The 18,993-nt window shown below is 44.0% G+C and overlaps 1 protein-coding gene across 2 annotated transcripts; it reads right to left on the bottom strand.

The window, feature by feature from the left end:
* Positions 1-226: 226 nt before the first annotated feature.
* Positions 227-5,212, bottom strand: KLF17 (KLF transcription factor 17). Of its 2 annotated transcripts, none has more exons than XM_081865558.1 (3): positions 4,347-5,212; positions 1,734-2,712; positions 227-1,065 (listed from the first exon to the last, which is right to left on the bottom strand). In XM_081865558.1, exons 1-3 carry the CDS (start codon positions 4,437-4,439, stop codon positions 890-892), a joined length of 1,248 nt encoding a protein of 415 aa, XP_081721684.1. In that variant the 5' UTR covers positions 4,440-5,212; the 3' UTR covers positions 227-889. The 2 variants fall into 2 exon arrangements, with proteins under 2 accessions (XP_081721684.1, XP_081721683.1); XM_081865557.1 differs by having other exon boundaries at positions 1,734-2,715; positions 4,347-5,206.
* Positions 5,213-18,993: the final 13,781 nt, after the last annotated feature.

Genomic DNA, 18,993 nt, shown 5'->3' on the forward strand with positions numbered 1-18,993 from the left:
AACTCAAATGAGACTTGCTTCTGAGTTAAGTATCAGCAGGATTGTCCTGCCCTACATTGGTCCTTGAAACCCTTCAGCTCATGCAATCTTCCAGAGTAAGTAACCCTTTTATTCAGGGTTTATATTTTGGTTTTACAGCCTGTTCCAGAAGTGACCATTTTAGAAAAAAGAAAAAAGTTGACTTCCCCCATGTCCCTTCCTGGGTCATTATATACATTGGCAAATCCATCTTTGATTTAAAAAATTTGGTATGAGATGCAGATGTTTTAATTCACTGGGGTAACTTAGTTCAAGCCAACCTTTTTTGATCTGTCCCTTTTGGCAACATCCCTTTGAACAAAAGGAGCCAGCAAGTTTAAATTTGTCCCTCTTTTCCTCAAGGATACCTACTATAAAAAGGTAGTTCGACAAGAGCAAGCATTTTACATTACAAGATAAAAAATAAAGACCATTGTACAGAGCAAAACATTAAAAAGTTAAACTCGCTTGAGGCAATTGACATAGTCTTTGAACTATGGCTGTGTGCACACTGAAGATTTGGAATGGGAATGGCAGAGAGATGCTGCCACAATTATAGTGCCCACACACAAATATTTCCAGTGCAATTTTTTCATATACTCTGCTGCAGTTAGATCTGTGTAACTATTCACTCTTAAATACACAAACGTTTTCCATATTGCCATGGAAGAACCAACTGGGTTTCCTCTTTAAATATTAAAATGTTTTACTAATATATACATAATTTACCTCTTCCAATAAGAAAATATACCATCCCTTCATAAATAGAGTTCAGAGTCTCTTTGCATCCCTGCCCCGTTGTCCTGTCCCATCCCCCTCTTCTTCATCCCTACCACATCCCACCCAGGTGCCCCAGGGAGCAGGCCATGTTTCACACATGCCTCTTCATGTGCAGGGCCAGGTGATCTGATCGAGAGAAGGCACGGTCACAGAGGTGGCACTGGAAGGGCCGGACACCAGTGTGTTTGCGGTAATGGCGTGTTAGTTCATCTGACCGTGCAAATTTCCAGCCGCAGCCTTCCCAGTTACAGTGATAAGGCTTCTCACCTGGAAAAACAGAAAAGGAGAGAAAGGTGAACTTTCTAGCCTGGTGAGAAGGAGTGCAAAAGGCCCTGTCTCCACCCACCCTGGGGCAAGCACTCGCCCAAATAAAAGACCAAGTGAGTCTATTCCAGGGAATGTGCTCTCCACTGATCTCACATCCCTGGTGAAAACTGGCCCCAGCGATGTCCTACATTGGACATAACTGCTTTACATCAAACTAGCATTAGTTCAACATAGTCAGCGGTCTTAACTGGAGAGTTCTGTAAACAAACTTCCGGGCAAACAACATGCACAGGATTGTACTGCATGCGCCTTTCCAGAAACAATTTAATTCGCGAAATAAAGCAACAAGGCGCACTGGCGCTGTCCTGCCAAGCTCTGCTGCTGCAGCCTCCCCTGTACATTCCCGGGAAGACAGGATTGGCCAAAGCACGCCCAGGTGTCATATAAGATCAGCCTGGCAGAGTTTGCTGCCAGTTTTCGCACACTCGGCGAGTCTGCCCTGAGTCTGTGCGCCCACAAAACACCTCCGCGCTTCCCCCGCCCCGCTCCTCCTCTTGGGGAGCCCTTCTCCGCGAGCCCGCTTCTCCACATCCACCCACCCGAGGCGGTCCGCACCCCCCCACCCCCAGCGACCCTTAACTCCACTCCCAGCCCCGCGCCCTCCTTACCCGTGTGGGTCCGCATGTGCGCCTTCAGATGTGAGCTCTTCGTGTAGGTCTTGCCGCAGCCGGCGAACTCGCAGTTGTGGGTGGCCGTGCGCTTGCGCGCCCAGGACCTGCGGCCCCTCTTCGGCTTGCACTCCTCCGGGGGCCCCATCGGGGCATAGTAATCCAAGACGGGCGAGTTGGGCGGCGTTACCAGCAGCCCGTGCAGGCCCTGGGCGTGCGCGTTCAGGGACTCCCGGAAGACGCTGAAGTGTCCACGGAACTGGGGCTGCATCTGCCCGGCGAAGTTGGGCGGGAAGAGGTGGGCCCCCCGGGGGTAATGCTGGGGGGCTCCCATCTGCGCGTGCATGTCGCCGGCCACCTGGCACTGGCCCGCGGGGCTCATCGGCTCGCTGGGGAAGCCGGAGGGCGCGTGCTGCGGGAGGGGCGGCTGCTGGTGCTGCATCATGGCCTGCATCAGGAGGGGCTTGTGGTCCAGAGGAGCGGGCCCCAGGCAATCCGGGCTGCCGCTCATCATGCACGGCTGCCCGTCCATCGGCTCCTGCTTGACGCGCAGGTGCTCCAGGGACAGGCCCCGAGCTAAGCCTGGGGGAGCGTGGGCCAAGCCAGGGGCGCGCAGCTCCGTGTATTCCCGCCGCTGCAGCTCGCAAGGGCCCGGCCCTGCTGCCGGGTGCTGTTGCATGTCCTGCGTGAAGAGCTCGGCCATGTAGCTGTGGCCCGGGCTGGGCATGTAGGACGCGGCGAACTTGTTGGAGGGCTGCTGGTAGTTGGAGCTGTCGCTGTCGTAGGTGGTGCCGCAGCTCTCGGGAGTCTCGGGCAACGGGTAGTTGGGGTTGGGGTGCGGGGGCGCCGCCACCCCCGTGGGCTGCCCGTTCGTGGTGTGCGCCAGGATGAACTCCAGGTCGACGAAGTTCCCTAGCTCGTCCGCTTCCCTCTTGATGGTCGCGGCGCCCTCCACGTGGGTGGGAATCCTCTGCTGCTGCTGCTGCTGCTGCGTGGATAGGAGCAGCGGGGTTATGGCGGGGAAAGAGTTAAGGTGCCAGGCGCAAACATGCTACTGGGGAGCTAAATCCAGACACTATTTATAGCACCCCCTAACCTGAAAAACGGGTTGCGCACACCTTCCCTCTCCGATGAGTTTAAGGCCAGGGCGCGCCTGGCACTCAAATCACTTCGAATTAATACCAATCTGCTAGGCTCCACTGGATCCCACCAGGTCCCCTCGCTATGGTTTGGAGGAGCGGATCCTGCGTCTACACAGCCTACTAGTATGCCAGTCAGGAATGAGCCGGGATCGCTTCCTGATCTCTCCAAAATGTACCCATCTCCTCTTGGAATGTAGTTAATTATGGAGGAGTTAATTGACTTGACCCCCCCCCCACTAGCCCCGCCCTCTCTCCGCCCCCGCCCCAATATTTGATTGGTTCCGCTCAGCGAGAAGCCCCTCGCGCTGGAATATGACAGGTACGCTCCGTCCTTTGCAGATTACGGCGGTCTTTACCAAAACGTCCCGCGGAGAGTTAAGTTTAAATTTCTCGGCCGTCAAAAAAACTTCATCCCTGCATCCTTTCCAAGTTCCACATAGATATGTTCAAGGTGTTTTTGTTTCTAGCTAGCCTTTAAATTGTTAGATCGCCCAGAAATTCTCGTGGGGACAAAAATACATTTTACACGCAAATGCGTATAAGGGAGCCGTGACGACCTTTAAGAAGAAAAGGGAGATTTTAAGTGGGGGGGGGGAGCCATGCTTAACCACCTTCCACCTCCACTACCACGCTTTTCTGCACAAAATCGCTTCCCCCAAGAGCCTTTTTCGTAGGGACACCCGGCTTCAAAATGCCCCTCTCCCAGAGTTTGCAGGCGCCGCCACTGCCCCTCGGGGTGCCTAACGCAGCGCAGGATCGGGACGCAAATCAGGTAGGAATTCCAGTAACTGTGAGGGGCTAACTTTGCTACCGAACAATTCGGGCATCAATTCAGCCTGATCAGGAACTCCACCCTTGCTCTCCGCACGTACTCCTGGACCAGGATAAAACTCTCCCTTATATACATTCTAGTATCCTGCCCGCCCTCCAAGAGGCTGAGTGCGGTATTTTAGCTTCACAGCTGTGAGCTGAGTTCAAGGCATGTGCCACTCCAGAATTCTTAAGATAATTTCGAAAGTTGTTTTTTTTTAAGCGAAAACCTCAGTAACGTTGGTGCCCCCAAACAGCTCAGGCAAGAGTTTTAAATTAACATCGTTGAAAAATCGTATTGCTCGCAGCTGATCCTGACCTGTGTCATTTTTATATGATCCAAGGTAGTTTATCTGCAAAGACCAGAAACCTCCCCAGCAAAGCCAGGCAGGTTAGAAGTGGGGTGCAGCCTCAAGGCGCCGTCGCGCAGTTTCTAACACCCCACCTCAAAATACACATCTGGATCCTGGCGGCGGCAAGGGGAGCAACGGGGGCGATTAAGAACGGGGAAACTGTCCCCAGGGGCCAAGGGCCCTTGCCCCGCAACCCCTCCAAACAGTCTCGGAGCGCCATTCTGTTAATATTAGTTTTAAAGGACGAGAGGGTCTTCCTTGCGCCTTGCCCCTCCGGCGCTTTCCCGAACAGTTCCGTGCGCCCTCACCTGTACCATGTCGGGCTGCCGGTCTTCCAGCGGCACCAATCCGGCAAAGGTGGAGATAGACGGCAAGACAGCTTCCTCCACGGCTGCGCTCATCTTGCACGGTGGCTTGAGCGGGAAAGAGCTAGGAAACTGCCCCGAGTCCGGCAGCTCCCCTCCAGGCACTGAACGAGCGCTGAACTTCTGCAAGCGCCAAAAAAAAAAGAAAAAAAAGTTTCCTTGCGTTCCAGTAGTAAAACAGCTGAGCTCCCGTGCGCTCTGATTGGCCGAGGCGAACTACATATTCAGGAGGCTCATCTTTGGAATTTATTACAAAGGAAACGGCCACGCCCACTACAAAGGTCTGGGCTGTAGTCGAAGCTCGTTGACAAGCAAATGGAAATGAGCAAGAAAATCCCATTCTTGGTAAAGGAAGGGGGCACCTTCCCACTTTTTTTAGATCCAGAAGCAGACCTACAAAGTAAGCGGTCTTTACTCTGGAGCAATTGTCACGGAATGCTTCGGGTAGGCACTTCGTAGGAAATCGATTCGGAGAAAGCAGCCTACTCTTCGAGATCCACGGTGCTCTAGTGATTAGTTAGTGTCCGCCTGGGTTTGCGGAGAGGCAGGTTTAAATCCCCACTCTGGCCAACTGGCTAAGAGACCACGCAGGAGGGGTTGTGTTGTATGCGAGGATAAAATTGCAGTGTGTGTATGAGAGACAGAGAACATCAAATACTGTACCCTGCTTTTCCTAGAAGGAGTGGTGGTGTGTGTGTGGTCGATAAATATGAGATACAGCTTATAACTAAAGTCAGGATCCAGCTTCTAGGGGAAGCTGCAGCCTTATCAGAACATGACTTGTATCGTGATCCTATGCATAGAAGCTTGGAAGTCATTCTGTACGCTTCATGCATGATTGCAAAAAACAGAAGTGCAGGTGGTGGTTGCCCAGTTAACTGTAATAACAATGTTAGGGAGTTGTGTTTTGTCTCTGAACAAAGCAGAGAACAAAGCAGAGAAGAAAGCAGCTACAATGAAGGGCTGTAAGAAGATCTTACGTGCGCCCACCCCAATGTCCACAGCTGAAAATGGCATAGTTGGGGCTACTGCTAAAGTTCCAAAGAACATACACCCATTAAAGCCTACAGTTATGTCTTATGCAGTTATGCTGCTTTCTACTTTGTTACATTGTATGTCTAATTTAAATTGTTTTCTTCCTTTCTATAAGGTGTCCTGATTTTTCTTTTTAAACTGGACATCCTACCAGTATTGTTCATAAATTTTTTAAAGGGTATGAAATAAGAAAGGCAGATCAGGTGGCTGAACAGGCATGTTTATCTTAATTAGAGAGTGAGAAGGAATATTGAAAGTCATGTCAACAACCTATACCCAATCAAAATGTTTCACAGCGGACTGAAATCCTCCATAAAAGTCTTCACAGAAAGGCATCCCATAACTGCCCTTAGACTCAGTTCAGAAATTCAGAGGTGCCCATTGTAAAGGGATATTAGGGGTCTATAGAAATACAGTTCTGCTATTCCTCTTCAGTAATTTGCTGTGGAAGTAGCATCTATAGCAAATGAGTTCTGGTTCTGACACATGATTTTCCCTCTACGGAAGAAGGTAAGAGGAGAAACACACAGGGTGATAGACATAATGTTTGGCACACAATGTGTTTCATGGGTATCTCCAGAAAAATAATGATTAGAATTGAGTGAAATAATTTAAGAGAAAGGTCTGACTTCCAAGTTTAGAAACCAAACAGGGCAAATTCTTAGCCCCGCCTCCCAAAAGACAGCAGAAGGGAGATGTCACAATAGTGAATGAAACTCAAAATCATAATGAGATCAATCCTCTGCATGATTACTCAGAAGTAAGCCCTTGAAGCCTGTCAATGAGTTCTAAGCATAATGTGCATTAATCATCCTTTATATGCAAAACCAAAGTCGGTAAAAGTTCTGGGTAAAACTGGGACTTTAATCTATATGTGTGATGGTGTGTAGAAATCAAAGGTTGAACATTTTTGAGCAAAAATGATGGATGGTATCCAACTAGGCCATACTCAGAGTAGACCCATTTAAATTAATGGACTTGAGTCTGTTGTGATTTTATATGCTATGTACATATTAACAGTGTTCTGTGGACAGCTCCTTTGGTAGAGCATGCAACTCTTAATCTCAGGGTCGTTGGGCAAATGATTTCTGCATTGCAGGACCCTCCTGGTCCCTTCCAACTCTACATTTCTATGATTTCCTAGAGCTATAGAAAACAAGCTGTTGAAATTAAACAATTAAAATCATTTTTAAAAATAGACAATCTGCTGTTTAAATTACTCCTTCCTTTCTTCCTTGCCTCCTCTTATGTATGAAACTGCTACTCATATCACTTGAATGATGCTCTGTCTTAAATCCCAAACCTATTTTTTCTATGAAGCCTTTGACACAGTCTCTATTTCCTATTGCAATTAAGCCTAAATATGTGTAAACTAGTAATGCACATTCTTCTCTTATTTACCCTGGCTTCAAGTTACAAAGAAAGGAGATTCTAACTAAACATCAGAAGAAACTTTCTGATAGTAAGAGCTGTACGACAGGGGAATTATCTCCCTCTGGAAACTGTGGACTTCCAAGGAAGGATCCTTGGAGGTTTTTAAGCAGAGGCTGGATAGTCATCTGTCATGGATGCTTTAGCTGAGATTCCTCCTTTGCAGGGGGTATTCTACATGTCCCTCTCTTTTCTCTGTTGTCTCCCTGTGATAGATTATAGATTATAAACCCTATGGGCAGAGACTTATCTCTTTGTACTCTATAAAGCCTCGTACACGCTGGTATTTATATAAATCTTCAACAAAATGTTGCATTGGGGAGTGTTCTAGGCAGTCAACCTTGGGTTTTAAAAGCCAAGATATTACAGATTTTTAAAAGTTTCTATATCAACTAGAGCCAGGGCTTTCTCGGCTGCAGCTCCAATCTGGTGGAATGCTCTGTCACAAGAGACTAGGGCCCTACGGGACCTGACATCTTTCCGCAGGGCCTGCAAGACAGAGTTGTTCCACCAGGCCTTTGGTCAGGGCGCAGCCTGACTCCCTCCTCTGGCAACCTGCACAGAATTTTGCTTAACGGTTGCCATTAATTTGATTTTAATTAATTTTTATAATGAAATGTTTTTAGAATGTTGGATTATTTGATTGTTTGATTATTTGATTGTTGTTAGCCGCCCTGAGCCCAGCTTCGGCTGGGGAGGGCGGGATATAAATAAAAATTATTATTATTATTATTATTATTATTATTATTATTATTATCATTGCTATTGAAAACAGTTGCTTTTTGTTTTATGCTGTCCATTTATCTTCTAAGATATTTTAAAAATATTTGCAAACTCTTCAACATATCTGTCCTAACTTTATTTCCTCTAAGATGGACCTGTTGCCCAGTTTCGTTAGCCTTTCCAGCTAGGAGTACTTCTAGACCCTTTGCCACCTTTGTTGTTTTCTTGTGAACTCCTTTGTTGCCTGTTAGCAATTTTTCTGAACTGCAAGTGCCTAAATGAATGCAATACTCCACTTGCAACCTTCAGCTAGACCTGGGTGAGTACCACGTGAGTCTTAATGACAAAGAACACTTACTTCACTTCTTCTTAGTCTTAGAAGTGATGCTTCTGCTGATAACAGAAAAAGACGTTCACCATATTTGTCACAGAATTGTATTGCTGACTCATGCTTGGTTTCTTATCCGAGCTAACACTGATACCATTTTCAGCACTCTTGCTGCCTGCCTGATTGTTCTCCTATCTTATTCCCAAACATTTGTATATTCTTTGCCACTTCTAACACATATCCCACTTCTAACAGATCTGCCTTCGTGTTTCTTGCTGTCTTCTCATTTTGGTAGTTTGTTAGCTGGGTTTTGAATTTTGAGCTTGAGCAAGTGATAAGGCTTACATTTCTCCCACACTTTAGGATTGAATCAGACTACAGGGTCATATTGATTGGATTAGAGTTTTAGAGCAATATTAGCATCCCAATACTGAAATTACATCCATTAGCAGCATGAGATTGCCTGAGGCCACAATGCTAACCAAAATGGAAGTAGGGAGTAGAAAGGTGTGATTGGTAAACTATGGAGTAAATAATGAGTTATTCCAGGCCTACAGATCTCGCATGTCAAGCTTCTTGAAGACCTAGCTCAAACGGGTTGAAGGAGAAAGTTCACAGATTTGTTGTGATGATCACATGAGGAGAGGGATAACCATCCTTGAGCCCTTTGGAGGAAAAGTGGGATATAATAATAATAATAATAATAATAATAATAATAATAATAATATAATACAGTGGTACCTCTGGATATGAACGGGATCCGTTCCGGAGCCCTGTTCGCATCCTGAAGTAAACGCAACCTGCGTCTACACGTGTGCGGGTCGCGATTCACCGCTTCCGCGCATGCGTGTGACATCATTTTGACCTTCTGTGCATGCGCAAGCGGCACAGAAATGCGTTCCGTTACTTCCGGGTCACAGCGGAGCACAACCCGAAAGCGTTCAACCTGAAGCAACTTCAACCCGAGGTATGACTGTATAACTATAGCCCAGGTTCATATCAGAATACTCTAGCATGTTTGCAGTTCCTCCAGATGTAGTATCAACCACAAATTTTATAAAGTTAAATGTACTAGACCCTGCAGTACTTCTATGGAATGCCAGTGGCTGTTTATTTTCAGAATCATATTAATCAATTTGTAACTACCATAGAACCACAGTACAGTTGTACCTTGGATCCTGAACGCCTTGGCTCCCAAACAAATTGGCTCCCGAACAATCGACCCCAGAAGTGAGTGTTCCAGTTTTTGAATGATTTTTGGAAGCTGAACATCCTGCGCAGTTTCCGCAGCTTCCAATTGGCTGCAGGAGCTTCCTGCAGCCAATCAGAAGCCGCGCTTTGGTTTGGTAATGAGAATGAAGGTACCTTTTATCACCTATGGTGGACCTGCCCGAGGGTGAAAGCATTCTGGGAAATGATCTATAATGAAATTAAGAAAGTCCTTAAATGGACATTTACTAAGAAACCAGAAGCTTTTCTCCTGGGCATGGTTGGCCAATTGGTGCCAAAGAAGGATAGGACTTTCTTTATGTATGCTACTACTGCAGCAAGAATTCTTCTGGCAAAGTATTGGAAGATGCAAGAACTACCTACTCTTGAAGAATGGCAGACAAAGGTGATTGACTTCATGGGACTGGCAGAGATGACCGGCAGAATTCGTGAACAGGGGAAAGAGGCAGTGGAAGAAGACTGGAAGAAATTTAAAATATATCTTAAAAACTGTTGTAAAATTGACGAGTGTTAAGATGTCAAGGGGTAAGAAGCAGAGAACTACAGCTGTAATTAACAAATTTATGGGAATTTAATGAAGGGAACTAAATGGATAAATTGACTAAAGGGTTGCTAAAAAATTTTAAAATAAGGATGCAGCGAAAGGGAGGTAAGGGGAAGTCGATTGAAAGAAGTTACAAGAAAATAAGATTATGAATTCATTTACGTTTGATTTGTTTATGTTTGTTTGTATTTTGTGATGTGTTTGTTTTTTATTTATGTGTTTTAAAAACTGAATAAAAATTATTATAAAAAAAAACAAAACAGAATACTCTAGCATGTTTGCAGTTCCTCCAGATGTAGTATCATCCACAAATTTTATAAAGTTAAATGTACTAGACCCTGCAGTACTTCTATGGAATGCCAGTGGCTGTTTATTTTCAGAATCATATTAATCAATTTGTAACTACCATAGAACCACAGTACAGTTGTACCTTGGATCCTGAACGCCTTGGCTCCCAAACAAATTGGCTCCCGAACAATCGACCCCAGAAGTGAGTGTTCCAGTTTTTGAATGATTTTTGGAAGCGCAGTTTCTGCAGCTTCCAATTGCAGGAGCTTCCAATTGCAGGAGCTTCCTGCAGCCAATCAGAAGCCGCGCTTTGGTTTCCGAACATACGACTGCATTGAAGAGTTGGAAGGAACCCCAAGGATCTTCTAGTCCAACCCCTTGTAATGCAGGGATATGCAGCTGTCCCATCTAGGGATTGAACCTTCAACCTTGGCATTATAAGCAACACACTCTAACTAAGCTATCCCAGTTACTCAACCCATCCATTCCTACCTCTTCAATAAAGTAGCAGAAGACAATAGGAATGTAGTTTGGATTCATTAAGGCTTTGGATGTAAGAAAGCTTGAGGAAAGTGACATAAAAGAGTAATATAAATTCTACTTTTTCTGCTGATTTTTTAGCATGCCCAGAGCTGAGCCCACCTACAAGAGGATGCGTGCACATCAAGTTGTAGAAACAACACATGCATTTCCCTATGTGAGGAGATGCACAGGCTTAGTTTTAGGTGTCAAAACCCTAGTGTTTTGCTTGTTCTTTCCCACCCCCTGAACAATAGTTGTAAATGTCTGAAGCAACTCAGACAATATAGCAAGAAATGAAATTGGGAGGCAGGTGGTTGCTGCTGCTTCCAGGACTAGAACAGGGCCTCCCATCAATTATCTCTGACTTTCTGTTCATGTGTAAACTCATATCTAGTAATAGGAAATGCAAATATGCCCCTCCCCTCTGTGATAAAGGGTGCAAAAAGCAACATGTACTACACACATATTCAATAAGAGAGGTAATGCGAAAAGGTAAATTGTTCTATTTGCTTACTACACAAGTGTGGGCACATGACTTCCCTATGCATATTATTTCCATTCTCTGTGTTAGGGCATCCCCACACATGACTTCATAATTTGAAGTATTGTATGAATGCCTCTGTAGTTCATGAATGGATCCTATCCTGTCTTGGTTTCTTGCCTACCTGCATGACTGATGGGGGAAGTTACAAGAATATCCCCTGATTTCACTATGGGGATGCCCAAGGGAAAGTACCTGCTTATTCTAATTACCTCCTCTGTTTCTGCACTGCAGCACCAGACTGGCAGTGCAAGCACTGCTGCATGAATATGGCCTTACCTGCCAATCTGAAGCACATTTTCTTGGAAGAAGCTGCTTCAAAATATTGCACTGTATGTATGCATACACCATACAAGAGATACTGACTTCATTTGCATACGTGTGTGTGTGTGTGTGTGTGTGTGTGTGTGTGTTAACCTAACGCTCATGTCACAATAAACCAATTAGCCCTTAAACTGCCATAGCAGCCTTGGTCTTATTAATTTTAATTACACGAGAATGCCTCAGAAATTCTCTGCATTGGAATGTTTATGTTTCAGTCCTGATCTGGTCTTCAGAGTTCCCTTCTTTTTTAAAAAACAACAACAGCAACAGACCATTCACTTCCAAGTCTGGAATTTATTTTTTTCTAGATAACATGAGTGTCTGCTGGTGATGTTCGTTGTATATTCCTAGCAGTGATAGTTTTATCACTGAGTACGGGGTCTCAGCTGCTGCCTTTTCCGTGAGGTACAGTAGCTGTATATATGTGTGGCAGGAGAGAGATAATTGGGTTTTTTTTATGATAGAGAGAAGTTTGCAAAAATGTTAAATAAGCAGCATTGTGAGTGGGAGAACCCTAACAGTGGGAGAACCTTTTGTGATCCATTTGAACATGTAGCAAGCACATCCCAAATGCAGACAGGGTTAAATGTTGTACAGAGTCCCTGTGACCAGTTAGACAGCTACTACTGATCTCAGAATATCAACATTAATTATTTCAGCTCTTCTGGCATGGGGTGTATTCCTTTTGACAAGCTGGGGCTTTCCATACCCTGGGCATGAAAGGCAGGCTCCTCCTCATATGAGCTCTGCTTCACCTGCCAATGTGCAGGATAGTTGGAAGAGTGACTGTCGCTGGGGATATCTTGGCAGATTCCCAAACAGGGCATGGGCCGGCACACAGGGTGGACTTCAGGCCTTGAAGAACTACACAGGACTGTGCCAAGTCGGGAAGCAAAGTTGTCTTCTGCTTTCTCTCTTTAGCTGGGATCTGGCTTCCAGCCACTCAGTACCAAGAAGCTCCTTAGCTGTTGAGTTTGTCGAGCAGAGATAGGTCTTATCTCCCCAAGCTGCTTGCCAGCACAGGGTTTCCCATATCCAGTTACCTTTCTAAGAACTTTGGGTTGATTCTGCTGTTTGGAAAGTGCACAAGACCATTCTAAGTAAAGTGGATGTGCTAATAACCATCAAGAGAGAGGCACACTGGATTCTCAAGCCTGAATCAAAAAGCTACTCTTCCAGTTACTCTCCTTACCAGACCATAATTATCTGGGTGGAGCAGGACAATAAATGGTTGCCTTAATCCAGAAAAGCAACAACTATGCAAATCTCTCCCCAAGAGATGCAGCACTCCTTCTCAAGGCACATGCTGGTCTCTACAAGGAAATTGGCTCCACACTATCCCTGTTGTTCATCTTTGTTTCAAGCTCAGAATTAATTCACTGACAGTGGCAGTGCAAGACCTTGAAGGCTCTTCTGCCTTCAGGGTAAATTCAAAAGAAAACAGGTCTGTAACCTGGTGAGCAGCAAGCTGCTTTGCTTTTGCTAAACCTAATTTTTGCGTATTAAAGTGACTCATTCAGCCAGTGAGCAAGGCACAAGCCTTAAGCATATTTCTGTCCCAAGAGTCAAGGATGTGGGGAAATGGTGTAAACAGCACAAAATGAGCACAAAGCTTTGGCATCAGTTTGGAGGGGATCCAAAATTTCAGGGTTACATGTTAATGAAGCTGGTTTGTTACCTACAATCATTCATAGAAAATGGAAGCTACAGCACAACTCCTCTTAAATTATGCAACGGACAACCAAAAATCTCCAGTTTAACCAGATGCTTCAATAAAAGTGCCATCTATAGAAGAGTACCTTGATGTATGGTGTCATTGTGGGTGGAGAAAAAGTGAATTTGGATAATGGATATTAAAGAGAATTTGATAAATGAGGTTTGGGGAATGAGATGTTGAGGTAGAAAATGTGAGCCAGTGTGGCGTAGTGGACAATGCATCAGAGTAGGACCGCAAAGGCTTGGATTCAAATCCTTACGCAGACAGTGGTGAAGGTCACTGGGTGACTTTGGACTGATCACTCTTTCTCTCTCAGCCTAATCTGTCTCACTGGATGTTGAGAGAACAAAATGGGAGGAGAAAACTATGTACAGTGCCCTGAACATTTTGGAAAGACTTAAGTGTAATGAATTAGTTTTAAATATAAAAGTGGTGTCACCACTGCAAAAGCTGAGAATGCAATTCTAAGCATAATTACCTTAAAGTAAGTCCCTCTGAAATCAACTGGATATTTTTTGAGTATGTAAAGTTGGTTAGGATGAAGCTGCAACTGGGAGCAGGGAAGTATGGTAAGCCTTACCTCAGCCCCTGGTTGAGCCTTACCTCAGTCCCAATGGCCTTCGGCCACCCGCTATCTCTTAGCTTCAGCACCATCGCCTCCCCTCTGCAATATGGGGATAATACATAATATTCATTGACTCTGCAGAGCTCTTGTTATGAGGATTACTGAGATGCTATTGTGAAGCATGCTGTATTGGTTTTTAAAACACACATCCTGCCACTTAGTTAAAAATGTGCAAGGCAGCTTACAATGATTTCAAGGAGACTCACACTGACAAGTTTAGCAATACTGAAATGCTAAGTGTGTTTCTTGCAGTGGTGGCCTCTTCAAAAAGGGCATGTACACACACAAAAAGAAGGTCCAGAGGCAGAGCAGAGGTCTCAGGTTCAGTGTCTAGCATCCCCAGGTAGGGCTGGGAATATCCCCTGTCTGAAACCCTGGAGAGCATAGATACAGTCTGACTCAGTATAAAGCAGCTTCTTAACTTCCTGTGAGATGAGATGGGCTGAGGAGCAACAAGAGAGAGTGAGGCCTTCTGAATGTAAAAGGTAAAAATGTTTTTGGTTGGTTGTTTTTTAAAAAATCCAAAGCAAATTAAATTTTGCTGGATTTTGTTTTATTCTTCTTTCATCAGCTGCTTACATCTCCCTACTGACAATTTAATTTCTGCTTACATATTTTTTTTTTTTTGTGTATTTTCAAAGCCAACCCAAAGGGATATAAGCTGTGCTTAGAAGTATGTCTGAACCAATAAGCTTGGGTTTGGACAAAATACTAAGCTGAACCATAGCTTAGCTCTGGCTAGCATGGTGGCAGCAGGACCAGGAAAGGAGAGCTGCAGCTGCAGTATTCAGTCAATGAACTCACAAGGTTGCTCATTTGTTCTCATCTGTGGTTTGGTTTAGCATCACATGCAAGCTGGACAAGCATCAAGAAAAATGCAGAGAGCAAAACCAAACCCTGTATATGGCATTTATTGACCTGGGTAAGGCCTTTGACACTGTAAATTGTAATATCCTGTGGACTGTCCTTCTGAAAATTGGCTGCCCATATAAATTTGTGAACATCCTTCAGCTCCTCCATGATAATATGATAGCAACTATCACAGATAACAATGGCTCTCAAAGTGAACCATTCACGGTGGTATCAGGTGTTAAACAGGGTTTAACTCTATTCATTATTTTCATTCCCATTGTCAAAGGGAAACTCCCCATTGGGTAGAAATCATATATTGAACAGATAGAAAGCTCTTTAACTTGAGTAGGCTGAAAGCAAAGAGTAAGATCACTTGGGAAGACAGGTGAACTAATGCCATTGTACTGGAAGAAAGATCAGCAGTGTCAAAGCAATGATTCTTCAACATCAACTTCATTGTACTGGTCATGCTGTTCGGATGCCTGAATACTGTCTCCCAAAGCAACTACGCTATTCTGAACTTTAAAATGGAAAGTGTCATGCTGGTGGTCAACAAAAGAGGTTTAAAGACTCTCTCAAGGCAAATCTTAAAAAGTGTAGTATAAACACCAACACCTGGGAAACACTGGCCTGTGAGTGCTTCAATTGGAGAACAGCCTTTACCAAAGGTGTCAGGGGCTTTGAAGACACTCAAACTCAGGATGAAAGGGAGAAATGTGCTAAGAGGAAGGCACGCTTGGCAAACCCTCACCATAATCAGCTCCCGCCCAGAAACCTATGTCCCCACTGTGGAAGGACGTGTGGATTGGCCTCCAAAGTCACTTACAGACTCACTGTTAAGACCATGTTTATGGAAGACAATCTTACTTGGCTACGAGTGATCGCCAAAGAAGAAAGAAGACACAGTTGGCATGTGGCCTGTGACTGTTTATCGCTGAAGGAATGCAGCCCTGAGTAGAAAGAAAATAGCCTGTTGGTGGTCTATTTGAAAGGGGTTTCATAGGGGCCAAGGTATAAAGTTACAGAATCCAAAATAAGGTGTGTTTTTCGATTATGATCTCTGGTTTATGTGTTCCGTAGAACTAGAGTACTTTTGAAATAAGAAATGCCTATCATGTTCCATGAAGTTGGATTGCTGCAGAATAGGAGACATAATTAAATGGACATTATTTAATTATTTGATGCCTAGAAGCAGGTGAGCACAGAGGTGTGCATTTCTATGGGTTGTGCCTTCCAATCAGCTCTTGCACCAGAGTTTTTAGACTTCTGTGAAAAAGAATGTGTAATTATTCCTCATTCCCAGACCAGGAAACAAGGAAAGGATGTGAACAGACTTGATCCAAGTCACTACCAGTAAGGAGTAGTCAGCCCCTGGACTTTTTGCTTGCCATGAAACACACTGGGTGACCTTGGGCCCATTCACTCACTTTCTCAACCTAAACTACTTCACCAAGGCTAGAATAAACTGAGAAAATTTACATCCATGTATACCACCTTGAATTATGTGGAGACAAGAAAGTGCTTATTTGTAAAATATTTTGCTAACAGAGGAACCCCGACTTCTCAGGTGAACAGGGTGAGGTTTGCCCATGGGTGCCTCCCCAGGAGCAGAGATGAGTTCCACCAGTGGAAAAGGTGCATCTCTAGAGCCAGCTGTGTTCCCAGTGGCAGCGGCTGGCATTAGGCCCCCAAACAGGACATTCCCTGGGGTTGAGACTATGGCAGGATAGCCTATGGCCAGCCTGGAGCTAGTGTAAGCAATTCCACCGATTAGAACCAATGGAGGAGGGAAGAAGAGGAAGAGGAAGAGGAAGAGGAAGAGGAAGAGGAAGAGGAAGAGGAAGAGGAAGAAGCTGCTACAGCTAAATAGGCCCACCTTCTATCTCCTCAAACAATCCTGGCTAGCAGGAGTCTGCAGAGCTTTGGAAGTGGTGATAGAGCTGCCGTTTCATACACATACAGCAACCCTGCTTAGGGTTGCACTCAAATTCAAGGAATTTGCTGCCACAAGAAGCAGTAATAGCCACTAGCTTAAATGGCTTTTCAAAAGAGGATTAGCCAAATTCTATCAACAGCTATTCCCCATGATAGTCCAGGGTCTGAGGCAGTCTACCTGCTGGAGGAAAGATGGAATTTTTTAAAAATATGAATAGTATTATTATCATTCATAGCAGTAGAACCTGAGCTTACATTTACAGATAGGTAGCCGTGTTGGTCTGCCATAGTCAAAACAAAATAAAAAAAATCCTTCCAGTAGCACCTTAAAGACCAACTAAGTTAGCATGCACACGAAAGCTCATACCTAGAACTAACTTAGTTGGTCTTTAAGGTGCTACTGGATGGAATTTTTTTATTTTGTTTTGACTGAGCTTACATATCCTACTTGGGACTTGCATATACCAGAAGCTGCTCTTCCCCAGAAGCGTTGGCCTTTAGGAGTTTGATTGTAGGGAATGGGTCACTTTGGGGGCGGGGGAGGCCCAGTCTCAAGTGCTGCACCTCCATGACTTTGGGTTTCACACACATACAAAAGATTTCTACATAGCAACCATTTCTCTTTGCTTGACTCACAAGTCCTTCTTATCTTTGAAATGGGTTGGGTACTTAGCATTACTGGTGATACATAACCTTTCAAAACAGTCTCTGAAACAAAAGAGAATACTTGGGTTCATCTACTACCATTATAGCCCCCTCAGAACAGAAATTAACTGTCTCTATGCCGTTGTTTTTAGCCAGCGTTGCCAACTTAAACTTTGTGCTCTGAAAGAATAGCAGGGCCTTTTGTGAGCATTGTCTAATTGTCACCTTTGAGTCAGTATAACCAAACCACATGTAAAGGCGGGCGGGTGTTCACATCATAAATGTGTCTCTTAAAAACAAAGGAAAGAAAAAACTACTGTCACGTAATATTGCACACCCCAAAAAGAACTGCTTGAACTAACCATTTATCAGGTGTAGATTAATACAGCCACAAATGCTGTGCCTAGGCAATGGGGTCAAAATGAAAGTAAAAACAACTAGAAGAAAATGAAATTCAACCTAGAGTGGCCTCAGATTAAAGGGAGATTCACTTATCAAGGCTTGGCAGGTCCTTCCCTTGGATGGAAAGAAAACAATCTTATCAGGAGTAGCATTCATTTTCATTTGTAAGGAGTTTCAGAGGTGGTGGGGGAACTCCAAACTTTGCTCCAACCCAGGGTGGTAACACACTCCTTTAAGGGGAGAAACAGACTGAAGTCCTGAAAATCAAATTATGTATGCAACTAGCTTTTCTGGAGGCTATTTGATTAAATCATTACTTGATTAAATCAAGTAATTGTTCTGATGGAATTTACCTGCAAGTTCAGTCACTGTCGTTGAGAACCATCACTATATAAGAGGCTAATTAATCTCTTTCCTCAGCCTATTCCAAAGCTATCTCATAAGTGTCTTTAGGATTACAGTCCTGCAACTGGTTCAGTCTAGAACTATTTAAATAAACAGGAAAATAAATGGGGATTTCAGTTGGACTCATGTGACTGTAATGTGATTGGACCCCGGGGCTTCCAATAAAAATATTTGTGTGAAAATTCTGGGCACATGCTTATCAGAAATTAAACCAAATTGGAACTAATTTTGTACTTATTCAGTTTGTTTCTGTCAATTTGTATTCAAATGGTACAATAATAGAGGCTAAATAAGAGTGTCATTCTCTCCTTGGGACTAGAGAGAAGCAACTTAGTGAATGGGTCCTCCCAACACTTGTGCCCTTCTAAAAGCAGTTGCTCAGTTATCCTGCACGGTATGTATACAAATTAATAATATAGTATTTCATAAAGACATTTTTTTTAAAAAAATCAGCATCCAGCATCGGGGTGGAAAATATGCTTCTTTAGAAACCTTTCTCTTTCCCCCGACTTTCTTATTTGTATCAATTCATAAAACTGAAGTTAGAATGATAGTTAATATTGACTATTCACCCTGCTAACGAGAGTTGTATAATCTACACCTATTATAGTCATGAATCTCCTTTGAAACCTTTAATGGTTACAGACATACAAAATATCAATTAAAAATTTCCATACTAGAAAATTACTGCCCCACCTATTATTAGGAAGAAGATTTATTATTATGGTTATTTTCCAGGACTATAAAAGGCAAACAGACTGAAATGGCTAGAAGGGCACGAACTCTCCTTGTGTCTGTGTATTAGCGCACACACGCACACATGTTCAGCTGCAATGTAATCAGACCTCTTGGCATTATGAACTGAACAGACATTACCAAACATACAATTAAGGCTACAGTCTCAAGTAAACCTACAAGGAGTTCAGACATTAAGCTGTATGAGACTTATTTCTAAGTAAACAAGGTTATGATTTGATTATAAGGGTACAGTCCAGATTCCATTGAAATCAACTGGAAAACTGCCATTGATATCAGTGCAATAT

The sequence above is a fragment of the Podarcis erhardii genome (assembly GCF_964252035.2).
Source record: "Podarcis erhardii genome assembly, chromosome: 6".
Classification (NCBI taxonomy): Eukaryota; Metazoa; Chordata; class Lepidosauria; order Squamata; family Lacertidae; genus Podarcis; species Podarcis erhardii.